Raw genomic sequence first — 18,212 nt, 5'->3', positions numbered from 1 at the left:
AGAAGTGAAAATAGCACGAAGAAACAAGCCACGAAAGTACCCCACGGGGTGATATGGAACAACACTCCAACCAAAGAAAACAAAAAAAATGATCTTTCAGAGCATATTGATGAATATTACCCTACATGGAGCGGAAGTATGGCCAATGACAGCATCAGTACGAAAAAATAACAGTTGAACTGGACTTTATCAGAAGATGTCTACAGATTACTAGAGTGGACAGAATAAGAACAGAGGAAATATGGAACAGAATAAAAAAAAATACTCAATTATAAAAAAAAAATTGGAAAACAGAGCCCTACGGAGCAGTACTAAGGGCATGTACAAGGAATGCCAGAGCACAGATGGCCAAAAAGAATATTAGACTGGGAACCACCGGAAAGAAAACGGAGAGTAAGACCTGCTGCAAGATGGAAAACATACATAGGAAATGCTATGATAGATAGAGATCTCAGAGAAAATGACTGGAAAAATAAAGTGCTGTGGACCACGAAATCGGCGAACTTATAATGGGAAAAGCCAAAGAAGAAGAAGAATTCGTTTGTCAAGAACACGTTTTGAGACCAAAAAAGTATTTTATTTACTAGGTCGCTTAGGCCCTTTTTGGGTAAAGTACCTATATTTTTTTAAAGGAGTCGATAATATTCCAGTTCAAATGCTTATTATTAATATTAATAACGGTTAAGTAGAAGGCAACAGAGGTTTAAATATTTTGACACTAGAAAACTTCCGCTAATCCAGTGGAGAAATGTTTGCAGTTAAGAAAGAAAGCAAATAAAAGGAAAAAAACGTTTAAACAAAATGATTGTGTACCTGGGCAAGGTCATATGTTTATGTGGACAGAGTCAGTTAGAGGACCGAGTGTACTTAACATTTAAAAAAAAATCAGGATATAAAGAAACAGTGTTGTCTCAGTATTAATAAAATCATTACCATTAATATTTAACAAAACCAGAACCAAGTTGATGAAACAAAGGAAGTAGGCAGGGATGACGAAAACAAATTTTTGAACAAGAAATCACATTGTAGGTATATTCTTACCCTTAACCCAGATACTCCTACTATCCGTTAAAACATACGCTTTACAAATTCCTGTATTATTCGACTTTTACTATTATTCACTAGATATCACAACGTAGCCTGCTTTTTAAATATGCATCAGTAGTGGTTTGCATTTATCTGCAGTCGACGTTTAGCTAAGTAAGGTGTCGAAAATTTGCAATAAATATTAGCGAACGTGGTATATACATAATGGATAAAAGGAAGTAAGTATTTTGAGGATACTATGGCATTATTTTTTCAGAAAGTTTTAACATTTACTTTCGTTTTGGATTATATTTTACTATAGTTATTACTGTTATCAATATTTATTCTTTTTTCTGGGAAAAATAATGCTCAAAAACGACTGTATGTTATAACATACGGTAGAATAACATGCTACTCAGTCATAACATTTTGTAACTTTTTAGTTATTGGACGAAACCATTGACTCTCAATGAGTTATTAGATGGGATTGAACACTTAGATGATCCATCTTCATTACCTGATGATCCATCTTCATTACCGATAAATATGATACCGACGAAGATTCCGGGGATGAAAACCACATTGACAGAAATAATTTTCCAGGTAGTCAATAAGGAGTACAAGCTGAAGTTGTTTTTGATAGTGCACTGTTGGGGGATGAAGGGCAGAATGAAATTATTATTTCGGGTCCAGAAGATACTACAATTAAAGATTCTGATAGTGAATATAACCTCTCGTTGTCTGTACGTGTGTGTCGCTTTGGTGTAAGTGCTCCACAACCTAAACCTGAGAAAAAAAGAGAGTATTCCTGGAAAAAACAAAATATTGATCCCAATTTTTCCGACTGAAAGCCAGTAGGTAAACCAAAAAATTTTCTCACACCTTTACAGTTATTTTCCCTTTTCACTGATGATGTCAATGATAGATATCAATCAAAATGAAATTAGGTGTTTCGTTGGGATATTACTTCTAAGTGGATATTTCTCATTTCCTCGAAGGTCTATATACTGGGAAAACAACAATGACGCAGGGTGTAAGTTGGTGTATTCGGCTATATCGCGAGATAGATTCAATTTTATTATGCAAAATATACATGTTTCTGATAATACTGAATTACAAAAAGGCGATAAATTTGCTAAAATGCTTCCACTATTGGACATAATCAATAAAAATTTTCATATGTTTCGTCCATTTGAAGAACATCACAGTGTTGATGAAGCGATGGTCCGTTAGTATGGACAGCATGAATCAAAACAGTTTATCCGAGGTAAACCCATTAGATGGGGCTATAAACTATGGGTCGGAACCACAAAACAGGGATATGTCGAGTGGTTTCAACCTTATCAAGGTGCCACAACTCCACTTTCTGATACATACAAGGAATTAGGATTAGGAGCCAGTGTCGTATTGTCATTTGCCAATAAATTGCAGTCTGATAATCCAGGTGCGCCGTTTCACTTATTCTGCGATAATTTTTTTACCTCAAATCCATTACTACTTGAGCTAACAGCAAGAAATTTAAAATGCACTGGAACAATTCAAGAAAATCGAGTTCCGGGTTGTCCTCTAAAAAATTCCAAGCTTTTCAAAAAAAATCAGAGGGGTATATTTGAATACTCACTCGTAGATGACGAAAATATTATAGTATGTAAATGGAACGATAATAATGTCGTTACTATTGCATCAAATGCTACTTCACCACTGCCAACCCTACAGGTGAAAAGATATTCGCAGAAAGAAAAGAAAATTATACTCATCCCACAGCCATTTATGATAAAAAAATATAATGAAAATATGGGAGGAGTAGATCGTGCAGAACAAAACATAAGCTTATACAGAATAGGTATCAGAAGCAAGAAATGGTACTTTAGTTTATTTTCGCATTGTCTTGATATGGTGGTCACCTAGCATTCAGACAATACATAGCGTTAGGATTACTGCAAATGTATAAGAAAACAACTAAACGCGGACCGTCAAAAAAAAGTCAACTTACACATTTTGCGTCAAGGTACGATAGATTAGACAATAATCGTCATTTATCAAGAAAAACAAACAAGGTGTGGTGTATGTCAAAAGCAGGTAGCGTTCAGATGTAAAAATTGCGATGTTGCACTTCACCCTAAATCATGTTTTTTTAGTTACCATAATAAAGAATAACTTCAATTTTTATACTTAGTTTCATTTATTGTATAATGAAATCATTAATCCCTAAGTAGCTTGAATTCCTACTGTTGGTTATAACATACACCTTATAACTCAAAAACGGCTATAATAAATGAAAAATTTTATTTGTAAAACTCGTATATAATTGAAGTAGAAAGCCATTCATAGCAAAAATTATTAAAAATTTTGAAATAAAAAGTTTTACGTGATTTACTAAAAATTTTTCAAATAAAGCTTATGTCTCTCATTGCCCGTAATTCTCGCATTCTAACCTGATTGGCACGATTCATATTTCACTTCTTTTTTTTTACTGATTTTTTTATTTTCGATTGCGAGTTATCACATTTACTTTTCTACATGCATTGGACTTTAGATTTAACGTCGATAATATTGTTTTAACGTAACTACCTACCAATGCAATCCTATTTGTGACTGTGTGTTGTTGGCAGAGGAATTTTCTTTTTTGTTTCCCGAATGCATATATGTGATGAAACTCAAAATATCAGAATAATTCTGTTTTTGAAGTAGACAATACTTACAGCAGCTTTCATAAAGGAGCTAATTCGATATTTTCGATACATCGGCTCAATCGTCGTAATGGAGCTTAACAGGTTCACTGTCCAGGTTTTAGAGTGGAAATTGCTCATACGTCCAGTTATTTTTTGTAAAAATTTATATCTTGTGGCTATAAATAAATTAATAATGTTGTAAAATATATAAATATGTAATTCAAAGATATTTGTTTTAAAGCATATCACATAATATGGTCTGTGGACTCTATAGAACAAAAATGACTAAAAGTTATATGATGACAACAGAGATATTGAAGTAAATACAGACCTAAGAACTGGCATAATACCAATTACAGAGCGTCAAATGAAAAAACATGATGAGAAAAATGGATGGAATTACGACATTTAGCCGTTAAATCATCAAATTTTTAGTAACTCAGAAAATAATATACATACTAAAAACATTCCAGAAAATGCAGATGTGTTTACAATATTTCGTCTTATGGTTGATGATGATTTATTTGAGTTGATGATAGAACAAACCAACCTATATGCCGAACAACTTATTGCAAATAAATCTAGAGGTCGTTTGAGTCTCTGGAAACCGGTAAACAAGGAAGAACTGGAAAAGTTTTTGGGCATTTACTTGCTGACTGGTATAATCAGATTCCCTACATTAGAATGCTACTGGAAAAAAGATCCAATTTTTTATCATCCTTTGTTGCACCAGATACAAATTTCCTACAATTGACAGAGATACCAATAATCGCTTGTACAAAATCCAACCAGTTATAGACATTGTAATGAGAAACTGCAGAAAGTTTCTTTCGCCAAAAGATTGCGTTGTCTTAGATGAATCCATGGTTCCTTTTCAGGGGCGACTGCTGATTCGTCAGTATAATCCAAACAAAACTCACAAGTATGGACTAAAGATTTACAAAGTCACACTGATAGTGGATATGTTTGAAAATATAAAGTTTAGTCAGTGTTTGGGAAAGTATATACTATTGCTTTTTATATTCTTATTATCAATATTTTTCTGTTACGGTACTGTAATATGATCTAACTCAATGCTATGTATTCTAACGACTTTGGTAAAATATATTGCTTCCTGTAAAATTGTTAAACTGGCCATCTCATGTATTATGTTTTAAGTACGGAGAATTTGACTTCTCTTTTGTATTCTGTGTCACAAAGATGCACACAAGTGTACGGTTTCGTATTACAGTCACAATTAACTTAAATTATCGCTACTCAAAATCACAATACACTAGGGTGATTTATTGATGTACCCTCTTCCACCCAACGGCCAGAGGTTCTTTTCTGACCTGCAATTTCAAGACACTTCATCTCATGACAGCGAACCAAACGGACCTAGTGTGTGATAGGTTCTTTCCATCGAGCGTCGGCGGGCGCCCCGACGCAGTACCAACGAGATTTCTTTGGCAACGACTCCAATATTTCAAATGGTAAGTCTATATTCTTTGTACAAACATTAATAATGAGTAAGACCAGTTATTTTCCTAATTTATTGACAGTTATATTTGCTATTTTTCGCTAACTGATTTACAAACTAAATATTACATTTTTATCTTTATAATTATTTATCTATTATCATTTAACCATCGACCTCTTAAGTTTTATATAAAACATTCAGTATAAAAACAAAGTGATCAATTTATTAATTATAAACACAAATAATTATGATCACACCACACACAAATCTCGTGGGCACAAATTATCCTAAAATTAGAAATAACCGATCTCAAAAAGCTGTCCTACAGATCAATGAAATATTCGCTATTAACGAAAGGTGTACCTAGTGTCGGGTTTAAGGACCTTTTCGCTCAGTTTCCCTTTTGCAAAGGGTTAAAGGACCTCTTTTCAGTTTAGAGCTTTTGCTGTAGACTCTGACAGTGGCAAGATCTCAGTTTATGTAGGATAGACGAATAAATGTCTTTATTAAACATCGTAGAGGAATGTTTTAACTAGACATAAAAGATTTGTTCGTTTTTTTTTTCTGATTAAAGATATATAAAAGGAAATAAACTTTTGCGTCAATTACTTTAGTAGTAGTAATATTTGATTATGCCTTTAATGGTATTGATAATAATTGATTAGTAATAAATAAAGTTTGTTAACAACACTTCACACGTATACTAAAGCTAAGGTAAACGAGAAATTAGTCTTGTTGTTAATATTTACATACACTTGACAAGAAAGTTAATAGAAACTATGTTTTACTAAATTATACCTCAATATTCTCTGCCAAATTATGCTAATCGTTGACAAAAATGGTGAATATTTGAACTATACAGTGATAAGTGTCTTACCACCCGGCTTTTTAAAGTAAGAGATAGAAAACACAGTTACCTTGTGAAATAAAAAGAGATGAAACTCGTAGAGGTGAGAAATAATCGGAGAAACCTATATTTATATTACATTACATTATCACTAGCGATAGTCTCACACATTTAGACGTTAGCTTCGAGCTAAATCACCTCGGTCATGATTATTATGAGTAACGTCGAATGTGTGACGTATTTCCATTTTTTAATTTCGCATAAAGTAAAAACTGATTGACCACAATAAAGCAAAAATGTAAATAAAATAATTTAATTAATAGTGATTATTTAATCTAAAGTTTTAAATTATTAACCAAGACTAATTTCTACTATGATTTGAGGAGTTTCATACACTCTTGTGACAGAATAATTATAAATCCTTCTTGGATTGGTGGTAAGAATTCGACATTGCGACACAGACATCGCAGACGAGTTCAAAACCCACATGTGATTTTTTTTTTTTTAATAATTTGAAAGTATGCAAAGATCGCTTTGCTTTGAATCATTAAACATTTATGTCAGTCGTTACTAGTATTAGAAGTGTTTAAAGTTAAAACAAAAAATCTTATTGACAAAACAGTATCGTCGTACTTTCAAAAATAAAGTAAAAATTCTTCAAAATTAAAAGAACTAAATATTGTAAATAAACGTATTTACAATATGTTCAAATAAGCCTTCATTAGCAGCAGAACAATAACCCAAACTGTCACTAAAGAATTATAAAAGTCTGATGGATCAGAGTTCAAGGCACGATGTTCTCATCGTTATATCTCTCATATAGTTTGGACTTGATATATCCCCAAATAAAAAAATCACAAGGTGCAAGATCGCAGGCCAAAAAATATCTTCGTGGCCACTAATCAATCGATTAGGAAAAGTCGCACTGGGATATTCACTGACGATGCGAGAATTATGTGCAGAACAACCATCGTGTTGAAACCATATGGAATCGAAAGTTATTGGTAAATTACGAAGGGCTGGGACAATTTCATTTTGCAGAATTTCCAAGTATTTCCGCCCAGTCAACATACCGTCTATAAAAAATGGATCAATGACATGATTCCCTATTATGCCTCCCCAAAGATTTACTTATCGAAGACACTGGGTACGAGCGACATCAATCTGACGAGGATTTCCTCGAGACCAATACCTAGCATTGATTGAATTGTGACGGCCATGCAATGAAAACGTACATTTATCGGTGAACAAAACGTTCTCTAAAAAATGTTTATCTTGATGTGACATTTCCATTGCAGTTTGACAAAATTCTAAACGTTTATATTAATTCCCAGGGAATTGTTCGTCGGATTTATGAAGTTTATAGGGACGGTATCGATGTCTTTAAAAAATTTCACCTACTCTAAATCTTGGAATTCCATATTGTTCTCCGAGACGAGATGTTGATTGGGTAGGATTTTGCTCAATACTTGCACATATCAAAGTGTCCCTTAGTTCCAAATCTGGATTTACCTCCCTTCGTCTCCGAACTCCTCTTGGAGCGAACACGGATCCATAAGTAAAAAAATTACGTATAATAGACTGAATTGTTGATCGTGATGGAGCCGGCCTAGTTGGAAACATATTTACAAATTGTTGTATAATCATGTTGTCTGATAATCCATTCACATGCCAGACAACAATTTGCACTTTTTCCTCGACCGTTAAAATCCTTTTCACGAATTGTTTTTTCAATAAAAAGTTTCTGTTTACCGTAAATAACACTACTCGGTGTGTTATTTGATAACTTGAAGGCTTGATGATTTGGTTAGCTATAAAGCAGGTAGCTGTTCGCGCGCATCCATTCCAATGTCGTCAATTGTTTTGAAAATCATTACCTGTACAGAGGAATTGATATTAACACTGAGAATTTAGTGATGGACTTGACATTAAACAGTCTTTAATGGATTATTTTCCATTCAAAACTGAAGACTGTAAAACTGGAATTGAATTTGAAATATTTTGTATTTCTATTTTATAACATTGGAATAAGAATAAATTGTAAATAATGAGTTTTTAGAAAACTTGTTACCTAATATGTATCATATTTTCTATTATTTTTGATTGAGTAAAACAAAAATTTTACCCTTGGTGTGAATTGAACCCCAGTCTTCTTGTCAATAGACAACGTCTCTAACTATTACTCCAATTTTACATACAATAATTGTTTTCGGACGAACATACCTACCTTTAGTTTAGTCAAATATTTCAGTTGAGTTATTTTTATTATTAAATAAACTTAAAGATTTATAATTTAAAATCGCTACTAATTAATGTTTTTTACTATAATATATCTTAATATATTTAATCATTTATTCTAGTACTAGCCTTAGCTCGTACTATCTCACAACTTAATCTGTCTTCTATCCTTTCCGCTATTTTACCGGGTGGTAAGACACTCATACCTTTATAAAAACTACCTAAACTCGACATCTGTCCTAGCTGTTATCGACAAAATGATTAAATTTTCACGTTCTCTTGATACTTGGTTAATATAAACGACTATAAAAATGTTGTTAACAAAAGTGACATTGGATGGAATCAGTTGGTAAGACAACAAACCCTAAACATACAAGTTTTAAAAATAAAATCAAAAACACCGTAGAAACGTAATTAAAACGCTAACTAATATAGCCGCGAATAATTGAAAATTCGAACAAATATTGAACATTAGTGGTGAAATGAAATATTACATTTTATCATTATTTAAATATTTACTGCACTAAAACAGACCGCTTATTCTACGGAAGTAATTTAGTTTTCATTAATTCTCACTCATTTAAATATTCTATAATTATCTGGCCAATGAATAATATATTCCATATATCAACAATGTGTTGCAAATGCCCACCATTACCGATTCCGACAGGAAATATTTTGGCGGCATATTTGCTGATTACTATTACTTTTGGAGTGTATATAAAGTTTTCTGAATCTATTTACGTAAGTAAATGTTATTTATATAGATATTAAATAATTTATTTATATATATATATATATATATATATATATATATATATATATATATTATAACCCCTTTTATTTGATGGGTTTGTCGGTCTCTTGTAAATAAAAATACTTAACTATTGCTTAAAAGTTTCGGTTATTTGCCATTTTCGATAAGCACTTTATTTTATAAACATTACATTATACAAATATGTCTCATGTTTACACTTTGTGTAAGTTTGGTAAAAACACATCTCCTCTCCCAAATGGTATACAAAGGAGATGCATTAAAAGACTACTAGAGGGTATAATCCCGCTGCTTACCACTTATCACAAATGCGTGCCTCATACTGTTTTACTTTCCTACCTCTTGGAAAGTGGCCAGTACAATCATGATCCCCAAACCAGGCAAACCCTAGTCAGCACTGAATCATATAGACTAATTTCTCTTCTGAATCCTTTAGGTAAAGTCTACGAAAGGATCCTTAAGGAGAGACTCATAGACTTCCTAGAAGAAAACCACATTATCTTAAAATTTCAATTCAGAGCTAAACACTCCTCTTAAAATGCAGTGACAGAAGCAGCAACCTTTATGTCATGCTTAATCAATAAAAAACGCAAAATAGCCATAGGCATATTCTTAGATGTCCAGAATTCTTTCGATCAGGTCTGGCACGCAGGTCTGATCGTAAAACTTTGTCTCTCTGTACTGCCAACCACGTTTCTAAAAACAATACTGCCATATGTTTTCAAATGTACTATAAGAGTTAGAATCAACGATAAATTTTCCACAGCATTTACTCCATAAGCTGAAGTACCTTAAGTCTTGATTTTAGTGCCAATCCTTTACACAGTTTATAACAGCAACCTCTCCTGTCCCGCAGACCAAAATAAAACCACCCTTCTCTACGCCAACGATACTGCACTGCTTTGCTCATGTACAGTAACCGGAACAATGAGAAATCGCTCTGTGTTCAACAGGTCATAGGCCCAACTCAAAAGATCGTCAAATGGTGCGACAAATGAAAAGTCACTCTTAACCCAACCAAGATACAGGCCATCCTCATCAGATATCGGAACACTTTTCGGTTTGAGGATAAGGGCAACCTGATAGAGTTATACGGAGCTAGATTCCCCTTTTAGTTCGGTAACCTACTTGAGAATTTAATTTCAGAGGAACCTCAGATGGGACACGTAACTAAATCTTACCCTAAACAGAGTAAGATAAATCTTGGGGCACACAGAGTAAGACTCTCCTTCTTCTTCTTATGGCGCCGTCTCCTTTCGAAGGTTAGCGATCCAAATGGCAATTGTAGTTTTGGAAACTGCTGCGCGAAAGATTTCTGCGGATGAGCGGTCAAACCATCTCCTCAGGTCTTTCAGCCACGAGTTCTGGCGTCTTTCTACTGATCCTTTGCCCTGTACTTTTTGTTCCAGTATAACTAGAAGTAATTTATATCTTTCGCCTCTCAACACATGACTTAAGTATTGCATTTTCCTGTCTTTGATTATTCTTAGTAGACTCTCCTGCACACGTATAAAACCTACGTCAAACGAGTTATTGAATACAGGTTGTTCTTTACTGCGCACTGAACAACCGAAAAATTAATGCCATTATTACCACAGAACGCAAAATTTTAAGAAAAAAAGAAAGAAAAGAATCCAAAATCTCGGCAAGAAATACGTCCTACAAACCATCACAAGCTCCAACATCAGAGTAAAGGAGGTCCTAAAAACATTTTGGATACTCCCGCTGTTTAAATTTTGTGTAAGAGCCAAGAAGATACCAAAATTATAAGTGATCGGTCTGCTGAAACCTGGAAAAGATCCAGCAGAATCAAATATTCACATACTATATAATATATATATATATATATATAGAAAAGAAATTTAATCTTTGCAGATTAGTTAAATAGTAAACTCTTAAATATTGGGGAAATCTGCAAGAAAGACTCTAATGTGTATCAATTGTTTCGCCGAACGTTTTCGCCAAAGAGAATTAATTTGGTTTCTTCAGGGCTGAAAGAGAATAAATTATAATTAGCTACCATATATTATCTATTAAAACATTATTGATCTTACCGTAACTTAGAATTGTAGAGTTAGAATATTAAAAAACTTAGCTAGTAACATAGTGGTGTTTTTTGTTACTATGTGCAAAAAAAGTTTTTTTTTTAAGGTTTGAAATGTATGGTAGCTTTGAACTTGACACGAAAAGGCTTACCCAAGGTTAATTGAAAAACCCAATGTAACTACATTTAAAAGGAGGTAATTCTTTGAATTGTCGGCAATAACTAAATTTTTGATTTTTAGATAGTTTAAAAGTGAGGTTCTGTTTTAGCCAGAACGCAAGCGCTGACAACTTCATTGTTCTTATGAATCTTTATGTCGTTAAGGTTCATTGGTAAAAAACGAATGAATTTAAATCCCAGTATAGGGAAATATTATTTTGATTTACTTTATTTAATTATATTATATTGTTCATGTATTATTGCATCTCATTGAGATGTATCTAAGAAAAGCAAGGGAATGTTATATATTTTTTTGTGTTAATGAAAATTAATTATAAAGGTATGTTAGTTGTTAATGGATATATCAGTCAAGTTAGTTATCTGTGATATAGTATTGTTCTTGGTATCTGATTTAAATAACAAGTGGTATATATCGCTTAGATTCTTGATGTCACTCTTAACATTAATGGAGAAATCGTTAAGGAAAATATATGACATTTCAATGAACTCTCTTTTAGATTTATTGTTCTCACGGTGGAGAATTGTGGTGTCAGTATAGTCCATGAGATGACCAGTGGAATGGACATGTTTGGCTAATGCACAACGGTCAGGGTGAAGTCGAGAATCACTTTTGTGTAGTGTAATACGTGATTACAATAATTGAGATGTTTGACCGATGTAGGAATTGTTGCAAGAGAGACATGGAATGTTGTAGACAATATTACTAAGCCTATCTATGGGAGTCTTATCTTTTATCTTAGAATAAAGATTATTAATTGTTAGGGCTGATCTACAAGCCACATTAAGTTTAATGTTGTTATTATTATTGCCAAAGCTATTTTCAACACTTTTCAGAATCCTTGTTAACCCCGGAGTGATATCTCTGAAATATGGTAATGAAAAATATTTGTTTATAGGAGTATCCGAGACTGGGTTCCCACTTAAGACATCAGGATCAGCATTGTTAGTCGCGAAGGAAGGTGTAATATCTTCGTCATGGATAGTATTAAACAAAATCTTATTAACTAATGGTGTTGGATAAGCGTTTGAAATAAAAAGTTTCTGTAGGATTTGTAGGTTTTTTGTATGAAATGAAGGATCTGATAGTTTTGTTGCTCTATTTTTCATCTGTTTGATTAAGTTGACTTTGGTAGAATTGTTATGGTATGAGTTGTAGTTAAGGTATCTACCAGAATGGGTCGGTTTTTGATACCAATCTATTTTGATGTTGTTGGTTTCCCTGATCATCCTTATGTCGAGAAAGGGGACGGACCAATTACCATCTTCCCTCTCTATAGTGAACTGGATGTAGGGGTCATAACCATTAAAAGTATCTAATAGTTCATCTACCTTGTCATTGGGTATATCCAAAATGATATCATCAACATATTTTTTAATAAATGGAATATTAAAGGATAGTAAAGGAATGACTCAGTCTAATACATAATCCATAACGTAAGTTGCAATGATAGGAGAAATCTTAGCTCCCATAGGGGTACCGAAAGTTTGTTGATAGAATTTATCATTAAATGAGAAGTAAGTGTTGTTAAAGAGAAATTCGACGATGCTGATGAATCTGTCGTAAGACATGGAACAACAACCTCTAATACGGTCCCAGTTGATCTCTATTGATGTCAAACATATTCCTAGATGAACATTGCTGAATAAGGATACAATGTCAAGGCTAACGAGGACATAATTTGATGGTAGTATGTAGCCATTATATTTATTTACCATCTCAAAGGAATCTTTAATGTAATATTGACTTTCATAATTATATGCATTAGTAAGTATGTCTGTAACAAAAGCTGAGATATTTTCAGTGGGTGTTCCAATGGAAGCTACTATGGGACGAACCGATAGTGTTGGTTTGTGGATTTTTGGCAAAGCATAAAACTTTGCAATGTTCCCATTATATGTTGTTAGTTTTTTCTTTGTGTTACGGTCAATCTCATTGGAAGAGGCTAAGGATGCGATTAATGTATTGCATTTCCTTTGCAGAGAAGAAGTGGGATTGGATGTAAGTGAAACATAAGATCTATCATTATCTATAAGAGAAGAACACAGTTGTAAGTAGTGAGTTCTTTCTAAGATGACTCTAACATTACCTTTGTCTGCTTTTGTCACTAAGAGCTCAGGATTATATTTAAGAAATTTTTTAGTTTTAGTATATAAGTTATGAAAAAAAGTATTAGATGATTTAGAAGTATTCAAAATGTGATTAGTGATAATGTTAGTGGTTCTTGATTGGATTAAGTTTTGTTCTAATTCAGATGGCAATGAAGAAATTATGTATTCTAAGTCTGCTAAAAGTGTTTTTACTTGAAAATCTTTTCCTAACTTTGGTTCGACGCTAAATTTATTTCCTAATGCCAAGAAACCTATTCTCTTTGGCGAAAACGTTCGGCGAAACAATTGATACACATTAGAGTGTTTCTTGCAGATTTTCCCAATATTTAAGAGTTTACTATATATATATATATATATATATATATATATATATATATATATATGATATATATATATATATATATATATATATATATATATATATATATATATATATATAGATATATATACACCGGTATTTAGGCGCCACGCCCTTCCGGTATGGATCTATAGAGGAGTATCACCGAGCCGCAAGCCCTTACCTCTTGCTGTACGGCTCCACCATAGACCGATCAGACACCAGCATATTTTAGTCTAAGCCGCAGATTCGTTTTAGAATTTTAAACTGCTGCGTTAGCCTTTTTTTTTTATTATTATGTACACCGAGCAAGCTTGAACCGATATCCACTTAACCATTCGACAGTGAAGCGAATGAGAATCGGCCGCCTGACCAGTTTGTGGCTACGAGCCAAAACGGGTTACGGGTGTAGTACTTGTTGATTTGTCGATGGCCTTCTTCTTCTTCTTCACGTGCCATCTCCTCTAAGAAGGTTGGAAACCATCATGGCAATTTGCACTTTCGACACCGCTGCTCTAAACAGGTCAGCAGAAGTGCAGTTAAACCAAGCTCTCAAATTATTCAACCAGGAGATGCGTCTTCTTCCGCGACTCCTTCTTTCCTGTATTCTTTCTTGCATTAATAATTGCAACAAGTTATAACGCTCGCCCCTCATGACATGTCCCAGATATTGCAGTTTTCTGACTTTAATTGTATTTAAAACCTCTTCATCTTTTCCCATACTTCTTAACACCTCGATGTTCGTGACTCTATTCACCCAACTTATTTTTAATATCCTTCTGTAGGCCCATAACTCGAAGGCTTCAAATCGGTTCGAAACATCTTTCTTTCCAGTCCAAGCCTCCAACCCATAAAATAATACGGAGAACACATAGCATCTCCGAAGTCTTATCTTTAAAGAAATTAAAATGTCCCTGATACAGAGTACTTTTTTCAGTTTGTTAAAATAATTTCTTGCCTGTCCTATTCTTGCCTTAATCTTTTCTGTGCACTCATTATTTTAGTTAATTATTGTACCCAGATATTTATATTTTTCTTTAACTTTTTTAATTTGTTCTCCATGTATTGTTATGTTTTCTTGGCACTGTTGGGCTTTTGTAATTACCATAAATTGTGTCTTTTTTGTGTTTAGGGACAGTCCGTTGTCTTCACTGACTTCTACCACTCTGTCAACCATTTGTTGTAAATTCTCAAGACATTTCGCTAATAAAATAGCCTACAACACCGTAAATTACAAGAGGCTCCTAAAAAATCTTCAAAATTACTAAAGACAGTAATCTAATAAAGCTAATCGCATCTGTATTGCAGAACCTGTGTTTCTCGTCATCGAAAATGGTAACAAGAGCAGGTGGAGAAACAAAAAAAAAAACGGATTGCCCACAGGGAGTGTACTTGCACCTATGCTAAAAAAACACAAAAGTCCTGATAGATTAAAAAATTCTATAGATTTTAAATGGATGTTATCATCATAATTATCAATCAGCCAATCGCGTCGACTGCTGGACACAGGCCTCCCTCAGTTCTTTCCAGTGTTCTCTACACTAGGTCGCTTGTAGCCAGTTTCCTGCAACCCTTTTCTCGTTGATCGTCTATCTAGTCGGTGGTTGTCCTCAGATGTTATATCTTAAGAATGTTCAAAATAATATATGAGATAATATCCGACACTATAATAATAACCAGGACTTTTTAGCGTTAACAATAGCAATACCAATCAATTTCGTAAAGTCTAAGATACTAAGAGACTGGTGTATAATAAATTTTCCTTTATAAAATAGTAAAAAATCTGTTTGATTAATTAATTACATAATAATTAGTATAAATTTGAATTTACTCTTGTAGTTGACAGTTATTAATCGCTTCTTAATGCTAGTAGAAAAAAATTATTTTATGTTAAGTTTGAATCAATTAACCTACAAATAAACAAGCATCGCATAAAGCGTCTTTAGTTAATAAAAAATCACAAATTATAAATCTTTTTAGGTAGTTGGGCCTGCACAAATCCAAATAAACTCAATCGATCGTTGTCCGCAAGATACAACTCTCAATGGGATAAATATGCAACTTAAGTTTGATGAACTAGGCAAAAGTGTCAGTGGAAATGTGACCTTTACATCAGATTTTGATGCAAAAGTGAAAATTAATTTAAGACGTAAGACAACGACTTTTTTTATTATTCTAAATAAAATTGCTTAAAATGATACAGAACTTTTGTGCATTTTGTTGTATAAAAATGTTTTAGGTACGTTTATGTACGTTTATATTATTTTGACTAGTTTTTTTATTTAGTAAATTTCAGATCAGTGTTTTTTTATTATTTAAATTTTACGTATTTAGTCAGTCGCAATTACTTATTTTCTTCCTATCTACGAACCAATAAAGATACTTTAGTGAAAAGTAAAGTTTTTCACTAGCTAGAGATAAAGAGAACTGGAGACGTTTGGAGGAGGCCTATATCCAACAATGGATGTGAAAATGGGGCTGGATGATGAAAGTTTTTCACGTAATATTTGATTAATGTGAATAAATTACATTAAATCGTAATGCCTGGGGCAAATAAATGGAAGGACTGAGTAGGTTATCAGCTGACACTGCCGGTACCAAGCCGGGATGAACGAGAAGAGCATCTTTAGACCAAGTTGGTACAGTATCTGAAAATTATAATTACTTAACATTATAATTAGCTTGGTGCTAATAGAACCAAGGATGTATCTTGGATAAACCTGATAGATCTGAACACAAGACAATAAAACTCCCTATAAAACTTACTGATATACTATATGTGTTATCCAATACCCGAGAAAAAGTGAAAATGCCAAGCCATGGTAGAAAAATACCTGATAATATACAGCAGCTAAAGGAAACAGGAGCTTAGGAAGAAGTCTCTATATTAAAAAAATTTATTAAAATCCTTTGTAAAAGGTATATATTTAAAAACCCAAACGGGCTGTATTAGACAGAACGTTTTCGGTGTTACGTTCCAAATTTAAAGTAGAAAGTCCCACCTCTATTTTATCAAAATTTAAATAATTCAGGACGTGTAAGAGCGGTTGCCTATAATATATTATAAGCAAGGTGGCGAAAATAAAATTAGTAATTTTCAAATAGGGGTAATGTCTGGCAAATTGTGCTGAAGTTAAGGGAACACGTCCTCTTTTTTGTGAAGAAACTAATTTAGATCGTTCTTTCTAGAGTTATCTTGGAAGAATTGGGATCATAAAATTGAAATTTTTGAATCTCGGTACTATTCGGTGACCTCCGTGTGTCAAGTTGTCAAGTGTTCGGAAAGACGACGGAAAGAAAGTGATTCCAGGTTTGAGAGTGTTACTGAAAGGTTGGGCTAGATTAAAAACGGCATTTTTGTTTTTTTGCTTTTGCTGCTGTTCCATGTGGGATCTGGACTAGTCCGAACCGTGTGGATATTCAAGGGGATTTGCTGCCTTCGTGGAAGGGTTTTTTTTGGAATATCCACAATTTCGCTAAAAAAAGCGGATCTACAGTACACGTGAATACCGGGAGTCGTATTTAGATCAAGAAATTAGCCTTAATCACGAGTCCAAATAGCCGGCTACGCTTCGGTCCAATTTGGGATATTTCAAACCCCTAATCTGGCTAAGAAGGGTGAGTGTTAGAACATTTCGTTTTTAATTAATTAAAAAGTTGTAGTTATTTTTTTATCCCATCTCTAAAAAGCTATTCACATTTTTATCAGTTTTCATACATTCAAGTTCGGAGACAAGTTTTTTTTTGTATTGCTCCATTATCGCCAAAAGGCAGATAAACAAAGTGTTAAAATCAATATATTTATTTCCAAATAATTATTTTAGACACAGATGGTAATTAATGTTTTCTTGCTTCAGGGTTGGTTGGTTGGTTTGTTTGTTTTTTTCTGCTTCTTCTTCTTCGTATTTTTCCATCTGGCTGTAATTTTCAACTTTTCAACATTGTCACACAAGTCTATGTACATCGGCAATCGTATGGGATTTTGGATTGAAGACACGCTGAACTATAACTGGAATTCCACGCGGTGAAGTATATGAATATTCGAGGTATGGATCGATAATTAATTTTCAACGGAAGATTTAAGCACCGTCTAATTTGGTTTGCGGAATACAATAGTTTTTTTTTAAAGATTATTTGCTGTTAGTTTTTATTTTCATATTTACAAATACTTTACAGATTTTTTTTAAAGATAATTTGCGGTTTATTTTATTAATTCAATATTTACACATACCTATTTTAATTTTGTAAACTGCGTCTAAGGGGGGGTTATATATTTGAGATTTATTTTTTTTATATTATTTTCTGCGCACGCACTTGAGCTCACGTGGTGTCCTATTTGCGTTAATTATTTTTTTTTGGTTGGTATTGAACCGCACACCCCTTAGCGTCCGGTACTTTTGACACGTCTTACCTTTCATTTTGTTCTGTTAAGTAGAAATAACTTATGAATTTTTGTTAGGCAAGCAGAAGCCGCATTTTTATATTATTTTTTTATTAAGCCTATGGTAAAGTTAAATAATATTGT

The 18,212-nt window shown here is 33.2% G+C and overlaps 2 protein-coding genes across 2 annotated transcripts in view; one reads left to right on the top strand and one right to left on the bottom strand.

The window, feature by feature from the left end:
* The window catches only part of LOC140436080 (uncharacterized), a 1,443,853-nt gene that overhangs the window by 1,152,570 nt on the left and 273,071 nt on the right, over positions 1 to 18,212 (bottom strand). The gene's annotated exons all lie outside the window — the stretch shown is intronic.
* LOC140436201 (uncharacterized) overlaps positions 8,841 to 18,212 on the top strand; it is a 28,592-nt gene continuing 19,220 nt past the window's right edge. The window contains exons 1-2 of the mRNA XM_072524897.1: positions 8,841 to 8,986; positions 15,668 to 15,836. Of these exons, the coding sequence (XP_072380998.1) occupies positions 8,849 to 8,986; positions 15,668 to 15,836 (307 nt within the window). The 5' untranslated portion in view covers positions 8,841 to 8,848. The remainder of the gene's footprint in view (positions 8,987 to 15,667; positions 15,837 to 18,212) is intronic.

The sequence above is a fragment of the Diabrotica undecimpunctata genome, chromosome 3 (genome assembly GCF_040954645.1).
Source record: "Diabrotica undecimpunctata isolate CICGRU chromosome 3, icDiaUnde3, whole genome shotgun sequence".
Lineage (NCBI taxonomy): Eukaryota > Metazoa > Arthropoda > Insecta > Coleoptera > Chrysomelidae > Diabrotica > Diabrotica undecimpunctata.
The sequence above is the reverse complement of the archived record's forward strand: the minus strand, read 5'-3'. Positions and strand labels throughout refer to the sequence as shown.